This window comes from Ammospiza nelsoni, chromosome 3 (assembly GCF_027579445.1).
Source record: "Ammospiza nelsoni isolate bAmmNel1 chromosome 3, bAmmNel1.pri, whole genome shotgun sequence".
NCBI classification, from domain to species: domain Eukaryota; kingdom Metazoa; phylum Chordata; class Aves; order Passeriformes; family Passerellidae; genus Ammospiza; species Ammospiza nelsoni.
Genome location: NC_080635.1, coordinates 66,768,378 through 66,795,926, shown reverse-complemented (window position 1 = coordinate 66,795,926; position 27,549 = coordinate 66,768,378). Strand labels below are relative to the sequence as shown.

The 27,549-nt window shown below is 38.8% G+C and overlaps 1 protein-coding gene across 1 annotated transcript in view; it reads right to left on the bottom strand.

The window, feature by feature from the left end:
* Window positions 1-11,461: 11,461 nt before the first annotated feature.
* Window positions 11,462-27,549, bottom strand: part of FRK (fyn related Src family tyrosine kinase) — a 47,800-nt gene continuing 31,712 nt past the window's right edge. Inside the window, exons 5-8 of the mRNA XM_059468709.1 lie at window positions 20,141-20,299; window positions 16,249-16,430; window positions 14,196-14,361; window positions 11,462-12,319 (exon numbers count right to left, since the gene is read on the bottom strand). Coding sequence (XP_059324692.1) covers window positions 12,126-12,319; window positions 14,196-14,361; window positions 16,249-16,430; window positions 20,141-20,299 — 701 coding nt within the window. The 3' untranslated portion in view covers window positions 11,462-12,125. The remainder of the gene's footprint in view (window positions 12,320-14,195; window positions 14,362-16,248; window positions 16,431-20,140; window positions 20,300-27,549) is intronic.

Genomic DNA, 27,549 nt, shown 5'->3' with positions numbered 1-27,549 from the left:
TGCTCTCAGCCATCACCTACAGGCAGGGAAGGCTGCAGAAGCTTATGCCTTGGGGGATACAAAAGGAACAAAACTGCGTGGCAGAAAAATACTTGGGTGAATACTATCCCCTCATCTGTTACAAGCACAAGCTGCAAACACCAGAGAGTATTTCTCTGATCAGAATTACCTGGGCTGGCCTAGATTTCCTGTGAGTTAATAGCCCCTCATTCCCAAACGAGGATGTTTGCTTTTACAGGAGATGATGGGCCTGTCTAAGTAGGGACAGGGACCTGCTCTGCAGGTCTGACTGCTGCTTTCATAAAGGACATCAGTGCCCCAAATTTGCCCTTTCATGCTGTAAGCAGGCCTGAAAGTCTGAAGTTTCTTTTTGTGGCATTAAAAAAAAAAAACAACAGTATTTTCTGGCCATGCCTTCAATAACAAGAGGGAGCTAAAACAGATCTACACCACAAAATTTAGGGTCCATTTTAGAAGCGTCTATTTCATAAAAATTGCATCAAAGACATAGTTCTGAATCTTACTTTTGGCTAACTACACAAAGATGTTATTTTCCCGTGGAAAACAGCACACATTTTCCTGTGGAAAACGTCCTTGCCTGGGCTGGATAACTTTGCCTTACTTTAAATGTATTCATCTGTTAAAAATTTGATTCAAATATTATTGGCATTGTGTATCTGAGGCAAAAAGGAATGGTGAGCAGATAAAAAGAAAATCATACACTGCAGGACAGAGAAGAGATAAAAAGTCAGCCCAAGAGGGACAAAAACAGTAAAGAAAGAAATTCAGCTGGGAAATGAAATCGTACTATATACAAATTATATATGGAAAGAGAGAGAGAAGGAAATCTACTTCTGTAGTTTGGCCTTTTGTGAATATCACTTTTATGCCTAGCTTCTGTATAGGTAGCACACTTTGCTTTTTCAGAACACCTACTTTAGGAACAGAAAGCTTGAATCACCTATAGGAAAAAAGAGAAAGGCCATAGGGCTAAATCATGGGAGTCAAAGATTTGAAATATTGAGCTAAAGCTACAAAGCCAAAAAATACAGTGACAAATTCATGAATTTTACATAGTTGCTCCATTCAACATAAGGTATTGTTCACTGTCTCTAGTCCTGGGAGATATTTTATTCACTTGGAAAATTGCCTTCAGCCTGTCCAAAATAGTATTTTAGTTCTAAGATATAGGGATGTCATTAAATAGAGAGCATTTGACATTGCCGTAGGGCTTCCCAATTGAAAAAAATGCTATCTCAAATAAGGGAATTTGGCACCATTGTGTTGTTACTATCTACTGAAGCTAAATAAAAAAATACAGCTTCATTGCACCTCTTATACTTTGGAGTCTCCAGGGAAATCAGGCAGATCACAAACAAGTTAAGATTCCAAATTGCCAATCAGAAGAAAAAGGAGTTTTCAACATTTTAATTTGGGCAAGTGGATCGCTCCCCAGTTTTGGCCAAAGGAATGAAATAGCAAAGAAGCCCAGTTGGACTCTCCTTTTTATTTCCCACAGTAGTACTGAACAGAGCCTTTTAAACCTATTGAAAAGAATCTGTAAGATTTTAATACATCCTGTTCTATCCCCATGTCCCTTTTTCCTAAACTCATAATTGCTGGAAAACTGTGTGCAACTCAGTGATAAAGCAAGCTTGCTTAGTTTAAAACAATGTCTGTTTCCTTACGTCAATGTTCTGCCATTCTTAAGCTTTCTTCTCTCAACCCACCTATCACAATTCAAAAATGTCATGTTGATGCTTTATAGGCAGACTCCTTCTGGATTCTTCTTAGAAACAGCAGCATCCTTGAATAATTTATACCAGTCTGTTTCTGCTCTACTTTTTTGCTGCACTTCAGTAAGCTTCCATGAAGGAGGGAGAGAAGGAATCAAGTAAGCAACTGCTAGCAAATGTCTGCCTCTACATCCAGCATTTGTCTTCTATCATCCCCATCCCCCCACCACATCAGGAAAGACAGGAAAGGAAATTCTCTCAGAAATGTTTAAGGTTGAATTCAAGTTCAAGACTAGCAAGGCTTTCCACAGCTACAAGGATCACAGCAGGCAAAACCAAGTTGAGAAAATACCTGCATGTCAATAGCATATGTGGCATCATAACTGAAAGATGTTTTAGTGAAATTTGGGATTAGGAGGCAGTTTGACCATGCTGGGTTCTCCACACAGGGTTTTAAATTGCCTCCCAAACTGTTCTATTACTTAAATTTTTTATGTCTTTGCTGGAGAAAATTTAAAAACAAAGCAAAACAAAATCAAACCACATACATATAAAATTCACAATCACACACTCACCACCTCAAAAAAAATTAACTGTAACCTGCAAAGACTGCAAAACTGCTAAAGTGTTCCTTTTTAATCTGAAACACTGAGCAGGAGAAAAAGCAGAGGAGGCACCAGGGTGAGGGTCAGGCTGGAATACCCCTGCTCTGAAGGAATGGCACAATTATGACAACTAGAACTATACTGTTATTTTGTAGGTCCCTATTCATTACAGCAGAACCCAAGTGGACGATGTAAGCTGTTAGATGCTGTGAGATGCGGGTCTGCCCCAGCTCTGCCCTATGCCAAAGAGCCTGGAGACAGAAGTGACTGCTGTATAACTACACATCTCATTGCTGCACATCTCACTACAGAGACTGTGCTGAAGGCTTGCTGATGTCATGCACCACATAAACCTTGAAAAAACCTTTTGCAAATTTTATCTCAGCACTACTGCCTCCTAAAACAACACAAGGAAAGCCAATCAAAATGCCAAAGGAATTTGTGCCTTTGAAACAACTTGATGGCTTTCTTTAAATAAATTTTTCCTAGCCAAAATAAACAAAGGACATGTAAATCCTACTAGACTCAGATGTGTCACAAGGAGACACAGCCTTTTAGCCTCATTATCTTGGAAACACCCAAAGGAAGATCCCAGGTATTTGGCTGTCTGTTCTTGACTGCACTGCTGGTCTTTAGACAGGAACATTTTATCCCCATAGGCTTGCTCACTATTTGCTTGTCTTTTAGTCCTACCTCCACCTACATAAGGTAGACAAATTATTTTCAGTAGCTTTCACTGTAAATCAAAAGTAAGTCTGTGTTTTCTACAGGCCATTCTTCACCCATTAACTGAATCCAGTAGCAGCATCTGCAGTAGCACAGGGTAAAACCAGCATTTTGCTGGACACCTGCAGTGTACTGAGCTCCAAGTCATCTATGATGGGTAAGAAACAATGGCATTTTGAGACCTAGCTCAAAATGCCACTCAGGAGACTTTTAAACTTTCATCTTCCATTTTTGAAACCAAAACACTGAGCATGGATGACCAGGGGATAAAGCCTTCACCTAATCAGTTTCTCAAAAGTACAGAGAACATATATCTTCATTGCAGTTATTGAAACTTCTGCTAACTTACTTGATTTAACTTCACCAGGTAGTGCAAGCTAACAGGGAGGCCAAATCAGCAAAAAATTGCAGAGTCTAACTTGGTGATGCATTTTTCCAGCTTTCTCAGTAAGGCTGGTAACATGTTCTAATTTTCTACAACTATTTGGTAATGGTACCAGGTTACCTTGTGATGTAAATCTTTCTCTATTATAGCCACAGAGAATGAAGTTATACCTTTGACTGCAGCATGGGAATACCATAGAGAAAACTGTTATTTCTTAATTTCAAAAAGCCTCTTTGAAGCGTCAGAAGGTTTCTAAGCCGCTTTCATAGCCACAGAAATGTGCTCATGTAGATTTTCTAAATTTTAATTTTAGAGGGACAGAAGTTTAATTTTGCCAATAAAATATAAAAGATAATAAAGTAAGGGGTTGGATGTTTGTAGCCTTAAGAAACAGCACCATTATGATTTAGATATCAGTCATAAGTCAATGCCAGATCAATATTTGACACTTGCACTATATTTAAATTATATTGCTCTAGAGTACATTAAGAATTCACTGTTGAGAATACAATTATTCCACAGATCAGGTTAAAGAAGAACCACTGTAATAAACAACTTATAATTGTATGTTTCCCACAATGATGTTCCAAAACCCATCCTAAATAAATCTTTTGTAATTTCTCCTTATAACTCACTATTTAGTTATATGAAGAACTAAAGAAATAAAATATGGTTCTTCTCTAATTCTCTGGATGTTTAATCTCTGGCCTTAAGAATCATTTCACATGATAACTGATGGCTGGTGCCACATTTCTTATATTAAGGGTGATTAAGGAAAACAAAATTATTTTAGAGTTTTGGGACCTATGAGAGGATGTGATAGGCACTTATCAGCCCTCCAGAAGCCACAAGTATATGAAACCTCTTACCACTGTATGAGGCAGGGATTAGCAAATACCCTTCCTTTATTAGCATAAGAACTGATTACAGGAAATCACAACTACATTGCACGGTCCTGAAATGGAGAGGGCAAGTGTTTCAGGAGAAAGACATGCAGAGATATAATCCTGTACCACTGCAATGCCAGGATGGGGAGAGCTGTTGGATCACCCTGCAGCTGTTTCATCTTACCAGTGACCCCACCCAGGGATCTGTAACTTTACTGGGCTATAGAGGGCTAAAGCTACAAGCTGGATGGGGAATGAGCTTGGCATGGGAGCACCTCCAACTTTTGTCTAATTTGGTCAGTTTGACACAAAAAAATTTCACTTGCCAAACTGAACTAAAATTACCTAGAAACTCTAGACAACAGTAATGGCTTTGGTTAGAACTTGCTTTTCCTGAGGTGGAGGGGGGGAAACACCCAACAAATTTTAGAAACTTCCAAGTTTAACGGGTAAAATAAAATATCCACACAAACCTGAAGATTTAAATGGATAACTGATTCAAACCCCAATTCATTTATTGATCTGAACTCTCTGCTTCCTTTTTCATCTCTTATTTATTTTCTCTTGAGAAACTATGCTAACTTCCCTAGGTCATTATCTACTTCTGCTGATGCAGAAAGTCACTGGCAGTAGGAATGGGTCTCCTGCTACTGCAACCTGAGGTCATGTAAAATCTCTCAGAGATCACGGAAAAACAGCTGAGCACGGTATAAGCACTTTCCAAAACAAAACCTTTCCCTGCACAATTTCTGAGACAAGAACACAGACTTGGCTGTGTGTGAGCTCCAGCACAAACCACTGTTATTTCAGAAATCAGATGTTTCATCCACATCAAAAGTCAGAATGATCCCAATCAGGAACAGCTGTTTTCACATGCCATAGCCAGATGACAGCAGCTACTGGAGGCAGACAGCTAAAACCAGTTGGGATATTCCTACACATATCCATAGTGTGCAAACAAATACTTAAGGTTTGTCACCAGTATATGCCTTACAGGATTGTAAGGCAGAAGTTTTCTTAAAGGTAATTGACAGTGGTAAAATTTACTCTCAGTTTTGGTCTCCAGTGTGTGTGTTTGCCCTTTGAGGCAAGCAGCTTAGGAGCGAGACCCTCCTGTAGTCACAGTACAGACAGAAAAAGATCTTGCCAGCCTTCTCTCCCACCAGCCATGTTTGCCAATTTATGCTTTACTAACACCTTAGAGTCACAACCTGTACCACTGCTTTTTCCTAAGACACCAAAAGTCTAGTCCATTTTCTAATTCTATTTGCACAGGAAAATGCCAGATCAATATTAAGACCCTGGCATCGGGAATTTAGGGAGCCATCACAATCTCCTGTGCCCCTCCATCAATGAATTTCTCTTTCCATCACCCCTTTCCTAAAGAAGCAGGCCTGTGTTTCTCTTTCAGGGAAGGATGGGATGAAGTTTGTAAAGTAGCAGCTCTCATACCTCATCTCTTCCAAATTAAGTACATTATTAATCTGACTATAGTAACATTATTCATTCATAGTTGAGGGTTCCCAAAGATTTGCCTGGAGTCCTGTCTTATCAGGTCCAAAGGCAGTCTGTCAGCTGCAATAGGAATCTATGTTATTATTGTAATCCAATGTCTGTGTGCATGGCAGAAGGACAGTTAAATAAATCAGGGATGACTTCTGGATTTCTAACTTGTTACTGCATGTCCCTCTTTCCATAACTGATCTGGTATCTGGCAGAGATGACAGCATGGATGAGAGCCAGCTTGCTAAGGAGACAGCCAATGCTGATGCTAGGAGAGGAGACAGTGATTACCAAAGTGTTGTGGTAGGAGTGTGGCTTCAGGTGACACTGCTGACTCTGGAGGACTGCTGTTTATGTTTGCAAGATGATGTAAAAGGAATGATGAAAGGTACAGTTTTCTAACTTTTATTTTGGTGCAAATTAATTAAGAACTAACGAGTTCTAGAAGAACAAACAAGTTCAGTTATCGTTCTTCTGGCTTCTGAGAGGGCTGTGCAACTAAGACCTTGGTGATGACACAGAGCAGACAGCTATTTCTTATAAGAAGCTGCCTCAGAGGAAAAACAACCCACCAAATCTTTGTGTTCTTTTTTTATATTTCTGTATTTTTAAACCTTTGGCCAAGTAATAGAGCACTCTGGAATATGAGTGGGTTTTACTCTTTGCAAATGTAAATAAATAGATCATAGCATAAAAACATCCAAGCAAGTGTTTTTTAAATATCAAGGATAGAAAAAATTAGTGAGAGAAAAAAATAATGTTGAAAACCATGAAAATCATCATGACCAACAACAGAAATTTTAGAAACTTTTTTTTTAATGTAGCTTTAGGAACAATTTTTATAGCTCAACTTTTTCTCTTTTTACTTTAGAAAAATAACAGAAAAAACCTCTTTATCTCCCAGCATAACTAAAGACTCTTTTTACTCAGTGACAATTCTAATCTTCCTGTAATGATATTGGTAAATAAATGGGGGAAGGAGAAAGAAATTAAGACATTGTATCTGTCTTCTCCATATCTGCTTAATTTTGGAGAATTTATTTTGTTAAAAATAGTGGTGGGATCCAACGTAAAATTTCTATCACAGTTTTCATTTCTAGTGGTGCTGAGATCCAAAAATTGGCTAAAATTCATTTCTGGGCTACTGAATTCTTCAAACATACATTTTAATTTTTTCTGTACCAAACTAAGGCCAGACTGACTCCTTCAGCCTAATATAGCCATGAAGATTAAAATGTCAAAGTACTTTTCAGTGATTTCCCCAGCTTGCTCATATATACCATTGATTTTTTTTTCTTTCACATTAGTCTTTTCTGAGAAGCCTGAGACTAAAAAATAAATTACATGGACCTGCTAATAGTAAGCGTGGATAGAATTAAGTCTTTTTTCATAGACCCCAGCTCAGTATTTTGTGCAAGCATAGACAAACTTGCTTCTGAGCAAACTTTTGCAGCAGTGGCTGAGGGACACACTGGCCCAGGTGTTGTTGGAACAGGATGAAAGCTACCAAGATCTCCATAAAAATATACCAGACACTTACACCCCTTCAAGCGCAGTGGCGCAGCTCCTACATGCAGCATTTTTACTTGCTCCAAGATCCATACACTACAAGTAGCTGACCAGTCGCAATGGCTGGGGGGCACTGAGGGGATGTGTTGCCACAGCAATTTTTAAAGTCATGAAACAGAAGCATGTGGGAGAGAAAGCACAAGGAGCAATCACTTGAATAAGTCATGTCCTCCATTTCTCTGTGCTGATAATTTGTTGAATCTGAACCACCACAAAAATAATGCACTTGACTGGTTTCGTTTTTTGTTTGCTATAAGTTACAAAAATACACAAAGAAAATTTATGCTCATAGTCAAGTAATTTGGAGAGCAAGTATGGCATACAATGGACAATAAAAGAAAGCAGTATGAGAGACACAAGGTTCCCTCTTACCCTATCATGCTTAATACCCCTGCATATGTTGTTGAGTGCAGATTAAGTGAAATGAGTTCTTCAATAGAAGTAAAAAATAAACACCAGGGACTCTCTAATACTTACTTCTCAATTGCATTGTTCCATAACTTTCTGAGGAATGGAGTGTTTAAGAAAAATAGAGGTTCTTTCTTTACGGCTGGACATTTTTAAGTTATCATTTGTAAAACCACATAAAATGATTTAGTTGTCAAAGAATAACTGAATTACATAAATAAAACATTACATAAAAGACATCTCAGTACAATTTATGTGAAGTGAATTTCACAAGAACCAGTCTATTGTAGAAAATTCAACTTACCTCTTCCTGATCCTTTTATTCTATCTAAACATAGAAATTTATGTCAGTTCAAAAAAAAAAAAAACTATTACTGTTTGTCATAACTGAATCCATTATTTTCCCTCCATGATCCATCAGGTAAAAACAAGTGCAATAGACAGTTCCAGCAGAGCCTTGAACATAAAAGGCCTCAAGAATAGAATGAGATCTGTTAAACCTATCTTGCTGTGCACTATAACTGGAAATGATAACCTTGAGGTTTAATTTAAAACAAGTCATAGAAAAGACTTCTGACTGTAATTGTTATCTGTCACATAAATAAAATTATCATGAAATGGAAATGGGCTTGGAAAGGTACAGTTTTGCTTGTTGCATTGCCTGTAAGCAAATTGAACTCTGTGAAGGTTTATCACTCTTTGCTGCCTTCTTCCTCCAGTCTTTCTTAATAATGGATCCATTCAACTGCAAATATATGGAAAGAGCTGAAAACCAATTATTAATTTTCCCTATTACTTTTTATTTCCAGAGCTTTACTGATTCTGTTGCATTTAGCGATTTCATCTCTCTTTTTTCCCTGCTAGCCCAAGGAAAAACAAAAATCCAAAATTAGACCTCATATTAGAATGGAAGTATTTCCCCTGTATGGCAGCAGTTTCCAGACAGGCAAAATGAGGGAGTGATTGCAAGTGCATGGATTAGGCTGGAAAAAGAAACCAATGGATCTCAGAGCAGCACCTATGCTTCCCAAGCTTGGCCTCCACTGTTTTGTTCAGAGAGGCAAAGGAACTCTACCAGGCACCAGATTTAGTGTAATCAGAGCAAGAGAAAAAGGAACAGCCTCTTTTTCTGCTTTTCCTTGCTTTTCAATTTGCTGTGAAAAGAAAGTGCACTGGTCTCAGGACACCTAGCAGGGAGATGGAAACAGAGCTCAGGTTTGGAAGTCAAAGATTCACCACACCTTTTCACCTACAGTGCATCTTGGGGAGGACAGACATGCACAGGCTGCCTCAAAGACAAACTCAAAATTAATTTACTTGTTGTAGTGCCTATGAGACACACCAAAGTGAAGCTACCTGCTGCTTTTCAGACAGCACTGCAGGTCTCCCACCCTGGGCCAGCACACAGGAGAGGCAGCTGGCAGACCCAAACTCCATTAAGCAGCTGTGGCTGTGCAAGCACGCAAAGAGAAAGAGTGGCAGGATACAAGAGCAGGGAAAGGCGCCTGCCAGCAACAGCCCAGTGTGGCAGGCTGCATCACCTGGAGGCCATCACATGCAGCTGCCTGCTCCTCACACAGTGCAGCAGGGTGCAGCTCACTTGCAGCTTCTGCTCCTTTCAGCCTCAGGTGGCTCCTGAGGCCACACTTGGTAGAGGGAGCTTGAAACAGCTGATTGCATTTTGCAGCAGGTGGATTATTAAACACCCTCCTCAGTGAAGGGTCTCATCTCTGCCAGATTCCTTCACAGCAGCAACCACAGAGAACCCTGCCAAGGGTGTTCAGAGGAAAAATGAAGTTTTGGGGCACTGATTCACCATCTCGAGGAGCCTCTCTCTCCTTTGACTATAGGAGAAATTAAGGAGACAAAGTCACTTTAGCTGGACAAACAGACTTTCTACTCCTTTAACGTTGGTTTCAGAATATATTCATTGTACAGGTGGGATTTCTTCAAAATTACTGATGTCACTTCAGTGGAGTTCTGCAATGTCCTGTTGACTTCCACCCAAGAGCAGAGGCCAGCACAGAGCAGCTTGGACCAAATTAGTGTAATTTGGAACTCTGAAAACTTTCTTATTTCCTAGCTGTCAATTTTTTTTTCCTAGCAGCTTGTCTCCTTTGAAATGCACACATCTATGCTGATCTTTTAGCAGCAGTTTTGGGGTTTGGTTTGTTGGGTTTTTTTTTGTTTTTTTTTTTTTTTTTTTTTTTTTTTTTTGTTTTTTTGGGCTTTTTTTAATTGGGCAAACTCAGCTTTTATTTGCAACAGCCTTGATGTCATAAGTCTGAAAAATCATGTTAGAAATACTGCTTAAACAGGAAGATCACAAGTTTGATGCAGAGATCTTTCCACATAAGAGCATTCCAATTATTATTACATAAACCCACTCTGTGGGCTTGGTTAACCTCATACTGTAACAGTGTTAAACACAGCTCCTAGCTAGACAAGAGATGCATGGATTGATGGAAGTTTGATAATCATATCTTGTTGAGGCATGAGCCAGAAGTTAGCACAAGTCTCAAAACAAGCATGGATGGAGGACAGCAGGAGACTTTGACTGGGAATCTCCCAGGCTCTTCCACGCCAATTCTTATCAGACGGGTTTGGCAAAGCCATTCAACCTCTTCTTCTTTCAGAGTGGATGATTACTTTCCAAAAATCACATGGATGCTATGACAGCTAATTAATTATAGCTGTGTTATGCTTTACAAATTTAATTAGTATAAAGAGGATTAGTAGAGAGAAACACTGCACAGAAAATTAAGTTGAACTTAGACACAGTGTTGGAAAGCCACTGTAGTGAGATAGAAAGAGGAGAAAAATTATAAATAAGGAAAGGGCTTTTGAATAATGAGTACTTAAGAGGTGTGTATGAAAGAAATGAGCAGTGTGCTACCTTCCAAAGTAAGAGGAGGGGGAAAGGAAATTAAAAATTAGAAGCAAAGCAAGCAAACATGATGAATAGATTTGAAATATAAAGTGAAGATAATCATATGGAAAAGATGTAATAAAAGCCACCGAGATCCAGTAATGGATCTTACTGATTTTAGAGGAAAATGGTAGCACACTTGTATTGATCTCACACTATGTCAACACAATACAGCTCTTAATTCCTGAATTATATTGTTAAATAATTAACTGATGAACCATAAGTAAATAATTAAAACTTGGATCTGTAAGCCTCACAACTGAGAAAATAAAACTGTCACAGTGATACCAGATTTTAGCAGAACTGATACCGTGGTTAGGGAAAGGGTAAAAAAATTTAATGTCTATAGCCAGCTATACAGAGTGCTGGAAGAAGCACCTGGGCTCCATTTCTCCATTGAACAAAATAAAATGGATCATCTGTTACTTAAATCTCCTGTATTAAAGTTGAACCTGAAGAAAGTAGAAGAAAAGATTACTAATTACTCTGCAAAATACCTAGACTTGCCCTGCTGGAGAGGGTTTATGATTTGGGGAAGCAGGATTCAAAAAGACTGTCACTCTGAAACACTGAGACAGTCTTGAGTTCATGTTAAAATATCCTTTCATCCAATATCTCTAAAATTAAGAGCCATAAAATAAACCTTCACAGTTCAATGGACAATAACTCATAGATATTTAACAATCTTCAGAACAAACAACTTCTAATAATAATTCAAAATAATAATTTTGTTTATTCTTGTAAAAGGAGTACAGTAGGCAAAATATAAAAAAAGATCAGCCTGTGCATCTACAAAACAAAATAATTCCTTTTCTCCCATGAATATCTCCCATTATTTTCAGATATAGCAAAAGCACATGTACTTCAATTCCAAGCAAGGCAATTAATTTGGATTCTGACAAATCAGAGCCATCAGTCACAGGATTACTTTTATTATTTTTTACAATGAAAGGACTCTGAGAGCACAGATCCTGCTGTGTAGAGCCACCACATTCCTTCCCGAGAACAAACTGAATGAAAAGTCTAACAGTAAATAATTATTCCAATAAAGAAATTACAAAAAGCTACAATAGTTACTTAGCTAGACTAATTTCAATTGTTTGTTCTTTCAACATGTCGTTTTAAAATAAATAGAAGACTAATTTTTAGAAACATCCACCCTCCAGCTTCCTGATGCTTTGTCTTGCAAAACACTTGCCAGCAGCAAAATTTTAAGTCTTTGAAGATCAGGGAGGGAATGAAGTATACCAGGATTCTTCAGCACCCCCAAATAACCCCACACCTGGGGTTAGGCTGACTCCACGGCCTCTGTTAGCCACGTTGACTAGGACATGTCCTTCAGGAGCATCCTGAGGGCTCATGTCCCATGGCCTGGGCCTAGGCAAAGGAATAGAGCTCGTTGTTGAAGTAGTTCTCCAGCTGGTCACTGAGGGAGTCAAAGGTGGGCCGCTCATCGGGCTCTGCATTCCAGCACTTCTCCATCATCCTGTAGAGCGGCGCTGGGCACGTCTCCGGCTGAGGAAGTCTGTACCCATTGTCCAGCAGCTGGATCACCTGGTGTCCTGGCATACCTGCAGGCCAAAAGGAGTTCATCAGGCTACTCAGGATCTGCTTCTGGGTGCTGTGTGCTCCTCTCTCTTCAGCACAGAATCACCACAGAATGGTTTGGGTTGGGAAGGACCCTAAAAACCACCAGGTTCAAAGCCCCTGCCCTGAGCAGGACACCTTACACTAGAACAGGTTACTCAAAGCCCTTCCAGCCTGGCCTCGAACGATTCCAGGGACAGAGCCTCATCTCTTAATGTTTACCAGCAATAACAAACCAACTCCAGCATTTCCCCACCACCTCACCCTGACTGTGCCAGCTGCAAGGCATCACAAATAAGTTTGTCTGCATGTGAGGCATTTCATCCACCATTTGGTTTTGTCAAAATTTATCAGACATCTATTTAGCTTGAATAGTTCCTAAATGCCTCTAGTCTCAGTGACTATAAAATCTCCAAATCTCCTAAGAAAACCTGATCTGCTGCTGAATTTTCCTCACATTTAGAAGCATTTTCCCTAAAATCAGCCCTATTTCCACAAGGGCAGCTGGGCAATGTTATCCCCTCTACTCCATCACCACCAGTCATGGAGAAGAAACCATTAATTTCCTCGTCTTTGCTATACCTTTATATATTAAGACTACTGTCCTGTTCTCTTCCAATTTTTTACTCTTTAAATTAAATCTTGAATTGTGTTAATTTCTTTTCCCTAGATCTCTGATGGTGCTTCCTCCGCACATTATCCACTGCCAGCACAAATCAACATAAACTCTTCTAACTGATTACTGAGAACAAACTCCTGAAAGTAGTACCAAGTAATAAAATAGTAAAATGACATTTTATACTCTTAAGATACAGATGCCTTTGCAAAGGGGTAAAACTGAATGAGTTTTCAGACAATATCCAAAGCTATGGTGGTACATATTTTTTATACTAAAATGATTTATTTATCTGTGCATGTGTCCATATGTACACGACTGTAGTTTATATAAGACTTCAGGATATTTTGCTTTGCTTTTTTTTCTTCAGAACAATTTCACAGGAGGTGAGGGTGGGAATCAAAAAGCAAAATCAATTTTTCCTTTTACAGAAAATATCAGTTTGGGACCCTGTGAAATGTAGTTTATGGCAAATGCACCACCCCTCAGGCCTGTACAGACAACATAACTTTTTTTTGCTTTAGTTCTTCCCTTGTGTTCTACTCACCAGCACAAAATGAGTCACAGTCAATCATCTCACTGATACCTTGTGTTATTGGAGCCACAGTTCCTTGAGCATTTCTCACAGTACTAGAAATAGTAGCTGCTCTCAGACTACTATATCTACTTTTGAGATTGGTGACATCTTATTTCTTAATTATTTAATACTTGTGATCCTTTCCTTTATGAAAACTTTTCACTGCAACAATCATACATGAGGGAGGGGGGTAAAAGCACCCTAATTTATTTTTCAGACACCTTCTTTCTGAAGTGCTTGTTCAGCGCTTCACACATAATCTACTCTTCCATGGGATATACTAAAAAAAAATTCAAAAAGGACAGGTTGGGAAACAAAAAAACCCTTCCTTTATTTCTTCCCTTTTTCACATTCCAAGAATTGGCATCTTTGATCTGATGATGGAGGAAAATAGCCAGCTGGTTTAGGTGCCTCTGCAGTGCAGATTGATTCCATCAAGAGGAAGCTTGAATGTGTGCTAACCACAGCTTTTGCAAAGCTGCCAGGAGGCCCACGGAAGCCAGAAGGTCTGCCCCACTAAATGGACCTCATCTCAACAACCTTCTTCCTCTCTTTAAAATTTTAACCCTTTAACTTGCCCATGGTACAGGTATTCAACCTTCTTTTTTGTGTTATTCTGAAATCAAGAAAAAAATTAGACATAATTTCTTTAGGTAAAAGTACTTACCATGATAAGGCATCTGCCCATAGGTGATTATTTCAAACAGAAGTATCCCAAAGGACCAGACATCTGATTTAATGCTGAATCTGTTGTAGTGGATTGCCTCCGGGGCTGTCCATTTCACTGGGAGTTTTGTTTCAGCCCTAGCTTCATATATTTTTTCATTTTCTACCTATCATGGGTAAAACAAAACAAGCCTGGTTTCAGACCTGCTTCAGCAAACCACTTAAGCATCTAACTAAACTCAGCATGTGCTTAATCTTGCCTTTTAACCAAACTCTTGTTTTTCAGGTAGGTACCCATTTTCTGAAGTCTACCATTGGATTCAGCTTTGCAGTTGAAAAGTGCAGAGGCTTCATCAGAGGCTTTTCTAAGGCATTTATCATTTCAAGCAAGCACACACCATTGGAGTGGCTCCTGATTAATTATGACTTGCTGCTGTGAATTCTGGACCTGGCATGCAAGATTTCAAAAGTCTGTCAAGAGTGGCAGTTTTAAGCATCCTGCTGACACTAGAGACCAAATGTCTCCACGTCTAGAGTAAAGAGAGAAGGCAAGAGCAAGAGCTAATGAACTTCAGAAGATTTCTTCTGTGATTTATTGTGATGTTGAAGAGTCATTGACTTTGATAACAGTGGCTTAAGCTTCTTTTGGGGAAGAAAGAATAAACTCTGACTGATCCAAATTAAGCTATTCGTTTCCCCTGAGCTAATTAGTGTAAAGTGTAGGTGAAAGAAACAAAAAACCTGTTGAGTTGCCAGTTTGTAGCATCATGTCCTTAAAGGTTTATCACAAGGACATCTAAATTTTGTGAACATTTCTTCTCTCTTTAATTCCTACACACAATTTAGTATACATAAGTCACACCTAAAGACTCAGTCAAGTTTTTCACATGTAAATCCAGATGTACATATACCAGATTTTGCTTCTTTGATTGTTTAAATACTGAATACATATTTCCCAGCTGCAATGCTCGATGGTTTTGAAAATACTGGTTGTTATTGACTTGTATCTCTATACTTATACAGCTGGTATCTTGACCATAACACTAATCTTTAGAAATAAGAAACATATGCATTATGAGCATTGTTCATTTAAAAAGATATATTTTTTATGTTAAAGAACTTGTAATATGAACTTATGCATATTTAGAACAGCCAAAATTAAATTAAAAGAATTTTCAAAGTCCCTTGATGCCTTTTTTACGCCATTACTCTATATTTCAGTATGTAATAAATCAAATTCTGTTATAAACTTCAATTTCTGCTGTCGAAATGGAAAAACAAAATGAGAAGTAGAAGACTTTTTTCTCTGTTTTTCCTTCTCAGTGCAAGAACATAAATAAATAATAAAATCCAAGCACAGCCTCAGAAATTATGGATTTCATATTGAAATCCATAAAATATAGCAAAATAAATCTTTCCAACACTGATTAAATAATTTTCAGAGGTAGGAAATCTCATTTCTAAACCACAGCTCTTCCAAAGGGATGCTTTAGCTGGTGACCCTTGGCATTCTCTGCCTTCAAGGACTAGAGAAAAAAAACAAAACAGTGCAGTGGCAAAGAATTTGCATCAGACTTAAAGCTCTGAGAGCTCACTTTACAAATGTTGCTGTTAGCTGTGGACAGGAATAAGGTCCTTTTAGGATTACTACCTGTGATCACAAGCACCATGGAGGCAGTGGGGAAGTGAACAAGGAGAGAATATATGTCAATACATTTTTATATGCTTTGCCTTACAGGCCCAGGTGTACAATCTTTCCATCAGTCCTCTCCATGTTGCAAACACTGTGGATAAAGCTGGGTATTGCCAGGATCCTTCCTGGGTGGCTGGGAGGAAAGCAGACACCAAGATTCTTCAGACTGACACAAAGGCACAGGACAACTTCTGACCTCACATGGGATAATGCAGGTAGAAGATACAAGTGAACGTGTTATAGGTCCTTTTCTCCCTGGGCTTGCCTTTGTCTTAACCCGTCAATTCATTCTTTAGTTGGCCTCTTCCACCTTGCTCTCCAGCGTTAAAAGGGGGGACAATTAAGCCTCTCACAACTTTACCTTAAAAACTCTTGCAAGTCCGAAGTCTGCCACTTTGTAAACATTGTGCTCACCAACAAGAACATTCCTGGCTGCCAGATCCCGATGGATATAGTTCTGAGATTCAAGGTATGCCATCCCAGAAGCTACCTGAGCAGCCATGTCTATTTGATGTGTCAGGGAGATTTGAGAGCCTCCATCTTCTGTTTTAAAAGGAGATTACAAGAACAATGTAAAAACATCAACAAGATGCTGATTTCAGACATAAATAACTGAAAACCTGCCTGGTTCAAAAAAGCCAACACAAATAAACCAAATCATGCAATACAATAAGGTAACAGCCCAGCCAAATGACAGAGATTACTGAATTACATTAATTATTTCCCAATAACTGAGCAACAATGCTTGTCCCATCTTCTCTAAAACAGTAGATACTACATGCAAGAGTTAATCAAAGCCAGGAAGGAGCTGCTGATGCAGTCCGAAAAGAAAATATTTTATCTATTGATAGTAACATAGTATGCACCTTTCTGATATTAAGGGTTCATAAAACTGTTCTGAACTGTGAGTAAGAGTTTATGTCCGTACCCAGTGGTTGTAGCTAGAGCTGACTAAAGATGGAAAATCACAAAACTGTCCTTGTTCCCTGTTCTCCAATGATTCTGACTAGGAAAAATACCATCTGCTGTCAAGTATAACTAATTTTCACTTTCCAGTCCACTTGACTGCTTCATGCTGTTATCTCTGTTGTTGCTACTCAGGAGTAGGACTCCTTGAGATGATTTCAAGCTGCCTCCTTCTCCAGTAGAACTTTTTGAAGCAATGTGCATGTCATTCCCACCACCAAATTCCAGAAATTGAGATTTGGCAATTGAAGATCATTGTTCAAACAACATAGTAGAAGAACTTTGAGCTGAGCAACTTGCCTCTACAAATTAAGGAGTCTCAGGCCATTAAAAACTGCAGCCAAAAATTGTAAAATGGGTAACAAACAAAAAAAAAAAATTCATTGTGGTATAACACATTAGAGTCCAATTTTGTGGCATTTTGGGAACAGCTAACCAACCTTCTCAATGCCAAGAATTTAAACCAGGAGGTAATTGATTGTAAGCCAAATCAGTATTACATTCAAGGATCAATTCACACAATCCCAAATGCTGCAGCACTGAAGCATGGCTTACTACCTCTGTAGCCTCTAACACTCTAAACAATTTCAACTTTGTTTCAGAGCCTTGATATCAAAAAGCTGAATCCTTGCTGCTAGGCTTATTGGCAGCTCTCTGTCATCAGCTTGGTGACTTTTACTTACTGCCTCTGTGTTAGAGGAATAAAACTTTTGTAGCTGGCAGTTTTCTCTCAATTATTTTTAATTGATTTACAGTGATAGCATGTCTTAGTACTGTTTTAAATAGCCTTCTCCAGTTCTGGCATTTTATTTGATGGAACTTTTTCATCCCACTAATGTAAACCTACCACGTTTCCATTTAAAGCCATTCCCCCTTGTCCTGTCACTACCTAGCTTTGTAAAAAGTCCCTCTCCAGCTCTCTTATAGGCTCCCATTAGGTAGTGGAAGGCTACTCTAAGTTTATATCTAGCCAGCTAGCCATAGATATAGATATGTTTATATAACTTTCACACTCAAAATCAGGCACTACTGCTGAATTTATAAATAATCCCATGGATTATTCTTTAACTGATCGAGAAAATGTAGCACCTCCATGTCCTTTTTTACTAATATTTTTTGACAAAACCCTCAACCTCATATGAAAAATTTATTATAGAAAATATTAAAGAAGTCTTGGGGTCTGCACCCCATTCTAAGCAATCTATCATAATCACTCATATAGAAAATACAGGAAAATATTCTCATTGACAGATATCTGACAATAAAAAAGAGAAAAATAAATAAGCAGCACTTTCTCCAGTGAGGGCATTGCCTCCACAATAATTCACTGAATTTCAAGACTGCATACCTGCCAGAACAAGCCCTAGGCCCATCAGAATTGATAAAAGCAGTCATACATTTATGACAATCTCATTCACTTCCAATAACAAAGAAAAGTTTTCAGGTGCATTTTTCTCATACTGGTGGCAGCTCAATGACTCTGCATAACAGTGCTCATCAAGAACTCTCCCAAAGTACATTTACAGTGTGCACAGGGAATTCCCATGTCCATCATTATTAAGTAGCTGTCATTATGGGGAAGTGTGATAGTAACTGTGAATAAAATATTAGGGACTTTTAAAGCTGGAAAAGCATACCATACTGTTCTAGGAGGGGAATGGGAACAAAGAATATCTCTGGACTTTCCTCCACTCTAGTTTGCTTTATTTACCCATAGTGCACACAGAGACAGAAACCTTCTGAAAATATTTTCCTGTTTCCTGCAGAGGCTGAATCTCAAGAAAACTTACCAGGAGCTGTGCACTCCAGCTGATATAGATCACTTCCAGCCACAGAGCTCTATATGAGCTTCAAATCTTTTTCCTTATTAGTCTCACTGACAGCAATGACTTTGCTCTGACCACAATCCCTATCAAAACCCTTGGATCTCTGCCTCTACCTCTTAGTTCTGTGCACCTCCCTGTGCATCGGCCATCAGACAAGGAGGGATACCACTAGACTGGGTTTCAACTGGGCATTTTTATGGATATCTTGGTGGCTGCATGGAAACCAGCTGACTTTCCACAGCCTCTGATGAAGAGCTACAGGAGCGGGCACTTAGGCAAGGAGCAAAGTGCTGTGCTCATGCTGGCAGCTGATCCACACAGAGGCTGCAGCACTGAAGTGCTCTGGACATGTTTACTCTATGCACACTAATAGGCCAATTTTCACCTCTGCAACAGCTGTGACTCATCCTGCCTTTCTCAGAGCTATTTCTCCAGTGCAATAAATGTTTCCATGCACAGCAATCATTTCCTGATGCGCCAGGCTCTTTCAATCAGATAAGCTGCAATCTACACACAAAGGCACCAAAGATGAGGATTTGAAGGAAATTTGTGCCTTGCTACCTCTGGCCAGCAAATGCCTACAGAACTGTGGATGATCTGGCCCAAGGTCATGGCAGACCCGTTGTGGGAAGCTCCTGTCTCTGTGTCAGAGATTTCTTTAGCTGTAATTGTGCATGGACAGACTCTCCTTTAAAAATGGTTCCGCAGAGAAGATGGGGGAAGGCATGTGTCATGGCAAATGCTGTCTGTGGTATTACACAGGTCTTTGCTTTATGGGCTGTAAACAGAGAAGAAATTCAGCATGACAGCCGTGGTAAACATTTTGTCTTCAAGAAATCATTACAGCTTTAAAGACATTTAGCATCTCACAGACATCTGCTAAACTGAAAATGGGTAGCAACACTAGAATCAAGAATTTCCCAATAACAGGAGTGAGCTTAAAAGTGCAATCATTATGCTAGTCTGTTCCAGGCTGTACAATTTTATTTTTAATTATTATTTGCCTTCAAAAGAGCACTTTGAAGTGCTACTGAGATAAAAGCCCTGATGAGATAGGCAAGAGACAAATTTGTAGTGAAAAGCTATCCCTGACTAGTAATAGTTTTCAAAGCAGTTAAGTACATTTTGTGGAAGTACTTCTATTTCATGTCAAATATGATGACCTATCCTTCTGGATACTTATATTTTTATTCCTTTGTGTATGTTCCCATCTATTCCTAGAACTGGATGAAAAAATATGAGCCATTATAAGGCAAGAATCAGACTGTGGATGTGATTCCTTCCTACTTTTAAAATATTTTGGTTGTCAAAAATTCATAAACCTTTCTGCTTTTCTCACCCCCACACATGACAAATAATGCAGCTTTTACCTTAAACTAGGATGTTGTACTCCTATCTTTTATGTTAGTGTATTTACTAAACTGCAGCACCCTTAAAATGAGTTTAGAGTAATTTGCTTACTTTTAAGGTATTCTAAAAGACTTCCATATCTCATCAGCTCAGTAATAATATAAATTGGGTCCTCCAAAGTGCAGACAGCATAAAGCTGTATAAGCTTTGGATGTCTCAAGTTCTTCATTATTTGTGCTTCCCTCAGAAAATCTTTTGGATCCATTGAACCTGAAACAACAGCATATAACGAAACCAAGGTTATTAAAGGGCTTTCTACCAGCAATCTTAAGGGAGTAACTGATATTGTTTTCTGGTTTTGAAAGTAATTAACATCTCAAATCTTCACAGTTCCCACAGAAAACAGACAGTGTAGCTGAAACAAAATTTAATGAGTGAAACATGCCCGTTGTGTAGGGACAGAGAGCATATGTGTCCCAGCCACCAGAAATATAAAGGCTAAAATCAACCACCCCCAGGACTCCTCCAAACAGGAAAAAAAAGCAAGGCTAGAATGTTAAGGGATACATTTTAGACTATCAACTGGTTAATGAAAGGATCAGAAACTGAAGTGAGAGTGTCTAGGTAATGAACACAAAATTTCTGAGAGAAAAATAGTGCTGCAATAAAAATTTGTTGCACTATATTTTCAGCTTCACCAATTGAAGCCTGAAAGCACTGAAATCAGTTTAGCATATGCAGAGATGGTGTGTGCATTTTATATATACAAAAACAAATAACTATTTATAATGATCATGCAATAGCAACTCTATCAGAAATACCAATGTATGCACAGATGTAACATTAATTTTACAATCCCTTAAATGCCAAAGTGTCTTAGCAGCAAATGACACCAACTTTTTAAGTGTTACATAAGATCATAACATCTCTAGTTCTTTTCATATATATAGTGAACCAATGCAGAAACTATGTCAAAGAAGCAGTCAGAAGTGGCACAGGAAGCCAAAGTCATGGCAAATGTAGAATTAAAGGTCATGTATCCTGAATAGGGGATTGATTAGGAAAACATGAACAAATAAAAAATCAAAGCTTTCTAGATAATGATCCAGTAGTGATCAGATATTGTCAGGTGTTTGAGGAAGCTGGTGAATAACATCTCCTTCAAAACGCTTGTACATGCAAATGTGAAATTATTTAACTACTCACATGTCTCCTTCCTCCCAAATCAAAATACTTTAATTAAGAAAATATTGCAGTTAAGATTGGAGAGGAAAATATCTAGTTATCCAACTTATTCTGCTCTATGCCGTGTTTAAAAACAAACTCATCTTACTCAGCAAGCAGACTAAGTAATTTGAGAAACCAAGGCTGCAAGAATAAGAGTCTTTATGGTTGTTTTTTTTAATATTAGGTAATATATAAGGTTCATTTGGGAGTTTGATTGTGTTCCAAACATGGATGTTTAAATTAAGTGAAACTCTTGGAGGATGTTAAATGGCTCAGCAATAAAATTCCAACCGATACTTTGTTCTACAAAAAGGACTAGAAAATCAGCCTGTTCACCCAACATCTACCTTAAATGTTACCTCCTGAAAAATGCCCCAGCCTATTTCCCAAAACATAGGAATGATGTGTGATTTCTTATCCTCGCATCAATACAAGAGGAAAGATTCAGAAATACTCCTGACATAGACTTTATGAAAAAAGAGCCCCTTGACATTGCTACATGGGAGAGCAAAGATTACATTGCAAGGAACAGGTACTCCTCACTTCCATTTCTCCATACTTCCCTTGGCAATCCCATATTGCTCAATTTGGTGAGACTTCATAGGATGTCATTAGGAGGAGTGGTCAAAGTATTTGGATTTCCATCAATAAATGGCAAGCAGCCAATAATGCATCTCCTCAACAGGTACAAGCTATACTCATTTTCTTTACTCATTGTCAGAGGAAAGTGGGGGCCTTCACAAAGAGTAAATGATCACACCTGGTCTGGATAAAGCAGAGATTGAGACAGGGAGAAAACCCAAAATATCTGCGATTACTCTACATCCTTTTCTTGTTTAGAACAGCACAATCTTTACAGATTTATTCAAGCTTTCCACCAATTCTAGATTTAAAAAAATAATTGATAAGGTTGTCTTTATAGGGTTTGGACTCACTTTGATATTTATTTAAAATTTTACCCCATTTGCTTACTTGTTTCAAGATATATGCTTTGTCATAAAAATCAACCAAAAATCTACAGCTGCATGGTGACAAGCATTCTGCCTCCAGAAGCAAATGCATCAGTGTGAATTATGATTTAGCATCAGTGCCAAGATTTGACAAGTTGATCCTAAAAACGATGAACTACTTGCTCAGTTAGGGTCTACCAAATCATGGACCCTCTATGGATCATTATACAGGATTTCTTCACACCATAGAATTTGACAGTCTGATTTGTTCCCACCATCAAAGTTTGCCTACAAGGAATTTCTCAATTTAATCATGCTATAAACTTGTCCCAATAAACTGAAACCAAGCAACATGTTTTTCAGATATGACAACTTTCAATAAATTGATCAAGAAGGAAGTTTTCCATTAGCTGAATAGCTGCAAATCTTTTTCTACGCTGTAAAAGCAAATAACAGTGACAATAATGATAACAAACCAGAAAAAGATCAATAAGTATTTCCTGCATGCTTTACAGAGCACATGTAACCTTCAGTTTTACTTAGTTTATATCTTTAAATAGCACAAGTAGCAGACAGTGCCCCAATCCCCCACAGCCCTGTAGATCTTATATTGTACTTCATAAGAAGATTGGATGCCAACTGAAAAAAATTTAAAAGTGTCTTTATGAGTGTTCTGCCTAAGAATATGTTTCAGCAACTGAATAAGCAAATTAAAAACTGCCTCTAAAAGAAACCAAATATGCTTGTTACAAATTAGTTGGATAAAGCCTGTCACAATAGTGGCAAAGAATTTACAGTACATCCCTTTGAGGCAGGAAACACATGCCAAATGGAGTTTCAAATAACTGAGGGGGGTTTAACTTGTAGTTGAATATGTATGTTTTTAATGAAATACACATTTTCACCTATTAGTGGTAAACACAAGATAAAGAGCAGGTTACTGTAAGTAGAAACTACTTGGTCATAAAACAATCAGTTAACATAAGCCTTTATTGAAACAAGTGGAGGTTTCTATTGTCTAAGATACCAGTTTGGGAGTAAATTTATTAGGACCTAAAGAAAATATGGTCTTGATAATCTGATTTTTGAATGAAAAATATTTTTCTAAATGTCAAAGCCACTCTCCAGAACAAAATGTTAGAATCTCTTCCTTTGAGATGTTCTGTTGTGCTGCTTTGCCAGGAATCACCTCTAACTTAAGCCTACTTAAAACAGATATATCAGTTCTGATTAACTTATCTTTGAAAATATTTTGTTCTAGATCTGAGGAAGCTTCACATTCTAAGATAAACACTGATAACCTGGAAATGAGTTAGAGAGGAAGGTTAGTTATTTTCCAGATTCTACTTGCCTAAATGTAAATGGCCCTTAAATATTTGATAAACCTGTCACAAGACCCTTTGTTTGCAACTTTTCAATAAACCTTCCCAAATTGCTTCAAAGTACCCTTGTGCTTCAAAAGAACCTAGACCTCTAACTGAAGTTTATAGAAAATTAATTTATGTGGAGACTGCATTAAGCATATAACTATGATCTTCTGAAGAATTTTATGAGTAATAAAGAAATAAAGTTTAAAAACTAAGAATTTGGCAACACAAGAAACTAAAACAGCCTATTCCTATTAACAGATGAATAATTTATGTTTCTGGATGTTCCCAAGCAGCTTTGTCACCATGGAGAAGTAAACTTACATATCAGTGTAAGGCCACATACTGAATTAAATGGAATAAAAAAATCTCTTTTGTTCTCAGGGAAACTGGGGTACTTCCCTGAGTGCAAAGCTTTTTACATTGCATATGTATTAAGGATATGAAAAATTAGAGAAATGAAAATGTTATGAAAAACTCCACTGACAGTACCAACCCAGACACTATTTTGGAAAAACCTCCTGGAAAAAAAAGCATGCTTGGACATTTTCCATGCAGAGAGAAGCTTGGGAGATGCTTTACAATGTGATAATGACAAATGTATGTGTCAGCTTCAACAGGCATAAGGAACTTTATCAGATACAATTAATTGGTGATGATAGATGTCTGCTTCACTTGCTGACAGCTGGAGAAGCAAGCTAGCCCAGACAATAGGTTCTAGAAAATCCATCACACTCAACATAGGACAAAGTGCAAATCCCTGCTGCAATGATTTCCACTTAAATAGAAAAATCCAGTGTCTCAGTGAAGAAATAAAAACAGAAATGTGAAATGACATGTTCAGGGACCTGCATCAAGATAGTGCTGTGCAGAGCCAAAACCAGAAATAGTAACTGCTGGTTTCTAGACTGTTTTCCTATCTACTGATCCCTGCACCTCTTTGAAAACTATGGGTCAACAGCTCAAAAGTCAGAGGCAAAGATGCTCTTACGTTTTGTTTTTTCATTCACACATTCATGGCTATAGCTGGTAAAATGTCACAGATGTCTCCAAAGCAGAGATAAGTGAACCAGTGGACAAATAAGAGAATTATCTGAATGAAAGCATCAAATTACTTCTGCTTTCTGTATACAGCCACACTGATCAACAGATTGTAAAAGAATAAGGAGAAGTAATGGGCAAGACATTGACAATGATATTTGAGAGTAAAGAATGGAATGATGTAAAATATTTTCAGTTGTTGTAATTGTGCTAGAGGGACAAGGGGTGGATTGTGCGCAAATTGTTTACTTTGGTTTTGTGATTATGGTGTTTTGCTTTTGTTCTGGAGAATTCTCTTTCTGGATATAGGATTTGAGGTGTAACCTCACCAGCACTGAGCAGAGAGGGACAATGGTCTCCACCCTGGTCTCCCTGGCCGCACTATTGCTGATTCAGGCCAGGATGCCATTGGCATCATTGATTTTAAGCCTTTTACTAGCAATAGCTAGAGATTAGTTTAAGTCCAGAAAAAAATTGTTTGAGAAATGAGAAGGACACTATATAGCAAGAAACTGCATTTAACCTTTCTAAAGACAACTGAAAATTGGTTAAACAAGAATGGAAAGAACAACTAATACATTCAAATAGGCTTTTATTTTATTACAAGAAGACATAGCAAGGGTTAAAAAGAAGACATCAGGAAAATTCAAATGTGAAATTAGGTGCAGATTCTTACAGTTCCCTCATCTTAGGACTAGAGGACTTCTCATTATTGTTTAGTCAAGAACAAGCTGTGTTTTGATTAAATAGAAATGCTAATCCCAGCAGAGGCATGATGTGTAATGGCATATAACAGTAAAGTATTCCGACTACATATGGTCTAGAACAGATATACAGTGCAAAATAATGCTCAACAGAAAACCCCAAAGTTACAGAAATCCTTTCTGGCCTTAAGACCTATAAATCTATGACAATCTGATTGCATTATACTCTTATCTATTGTTCACCAAGTGATTACCCTTGATCAACCTGCTCCTGCTTGGTAATAATAGCATTGTTCCATTTCACAATTTCTCTGGTGGTAAAGCCTTTTTAGCAGAACTCTTTCCATCTCAGCCCCTTACATTTGTCAGATCACTTTGAGTTTAACACACTCTTCTGTTTTTCTGATGGCTTGCATGTCCAGAGAGTCTACACTGTAAAACAGCTTAGTGAAAAGTCTGTAGTTTAAAATACACTCCCTCCCGCCCCAGTGTAAAGACTAGAGATTTAGATCTTTGAGCCAAGCTACAGGAGAGGTGCATTTTACAATGTGTTACACTTGTAGCCTGAAACATTGCTTATGTGAATATTGGAAGCTCCAGTGATCAACACTTGTGCTGGTTTGACCAGGAAGAAGTGGGAATTCTGGGATGCTGTGGTCAAACCAATGGGTGCTCAGATTTTGATATTGGCATCTGATGTGGCCAGTGGGGTTTGGACACACCTCTGAGAACACACAGGGGTTAAAAACCAGAGCTGCGGACCTGGCAAGCTCTCTTGGGACTTGGAGGCAAAGAGGTCGGGTCTCTCTCCCCCGTCCAGCTGCTGCTGCTGGGCAGGGGAGGGGCAGCCTTGTGGTAGGCCTGGGCCTGGACAGAGATGGGAGTGAGGAGGCCCTTGAGGATGGAAGGGTGGAGGAGCCCCAAGAGACATCGGGCAGCCCCCCCCCAGCAGAGAGAGAGGGAGAGCCGGCGACGGAATGTGACAGCGGCCGGCCGAGGAGGAGAAGGGGGGAGTGCGGCGAGAAGGTGCCTGGCAGGGCAGCATGGGAGTGCCGGAGCTCCAGACAGGCAGAGACTGAGATATTTAACCCTTTTCTTGCATGACTGGGACCTTGCAAAAATGCTGATCCTCCTCGGAGCTGAATGAGAAGAGAGATAATAGATGAGATAACAAGGACCAGGCCCGAGGGAAGTGGAAAAGACTGGCTGAGTGGGGGGAGAGATGGAGTGGCCTTTTGGCTGGACTTTTCTTGTGTGGCCATAGACTGAACCATTGTTTTTCCCTGTGACACAGAGACTGCATTTAGGGGGAGGCAGTGCCTCAGAACCGGGAGGGCTCAGTGTGGGTACCCCTCGGCCCCAGGAGGTAGAAAAAAATGGGGGGGACAGATGTCCCGAAGGAGAGACTGTGCCTTTTTTGGTGTGAGACAAGGCATCCTTAAAAGACAACCCTAGAAGCAGCTCTGTTCCATGCACAGTGGTGAGAGCACTGGGCATGGAAGGAAGATGTCACAATGGCAAAAGGACTTTCTGGGCGGTGCTGAGTGACATGGAAACACACGAGGTTTCAGCGTGTTTCCAGGGGAAGCCTATGGTGCAAGAAGGACTCCTCTCCTCTTCATGAACTGAAGATTGAGTATTCTAAAGGGTGGTGCTGAACTGAGAGTTGGTGATTTGGGGGAATGTATTACATTGGGAAATTTTGGTGGGGAGGAGGAGGAAAGTGCTTTTTGTAAGGTTTTCAATTTTTCCCTTATAGTTTTTTCCCTTCTTGTCTTGTAGTTTAGTTAGTAAAGTTTTCTTTATTATTTTCTTTCTTTATTTCTAAGCTGGAGCCTGCTTTGCTTATTCCTGGTCACATCTCACAGCAGACACCAGGGAGAGGGTATTCTCATGGGGGCTCTGGCTCTGTGCCAGGCCAAAACCATGACAACACTATATATTTCTTGATTACTCATTAACTATTATATTTTTCATTCATTTGTCAACATTATGTTATGGTGAATGAAATTACCAACCCTACCCTTTGCTGAAATTTTATTAGTACCAAGATAAACATTTGTTACTCAGATTAGGGTGAGGGTATTGTGGTTTGTCTTTAATTAGTGAAGTGTTATTCCTCATGAGTAACAATGAGAACAAGCTATGGAAAACCAATGTGCTGATTGCTGTAAGAGACTCCAAATGCCTTTCACTATAAGTGAAAAACAACTTATAGAAGAGGATAGTTC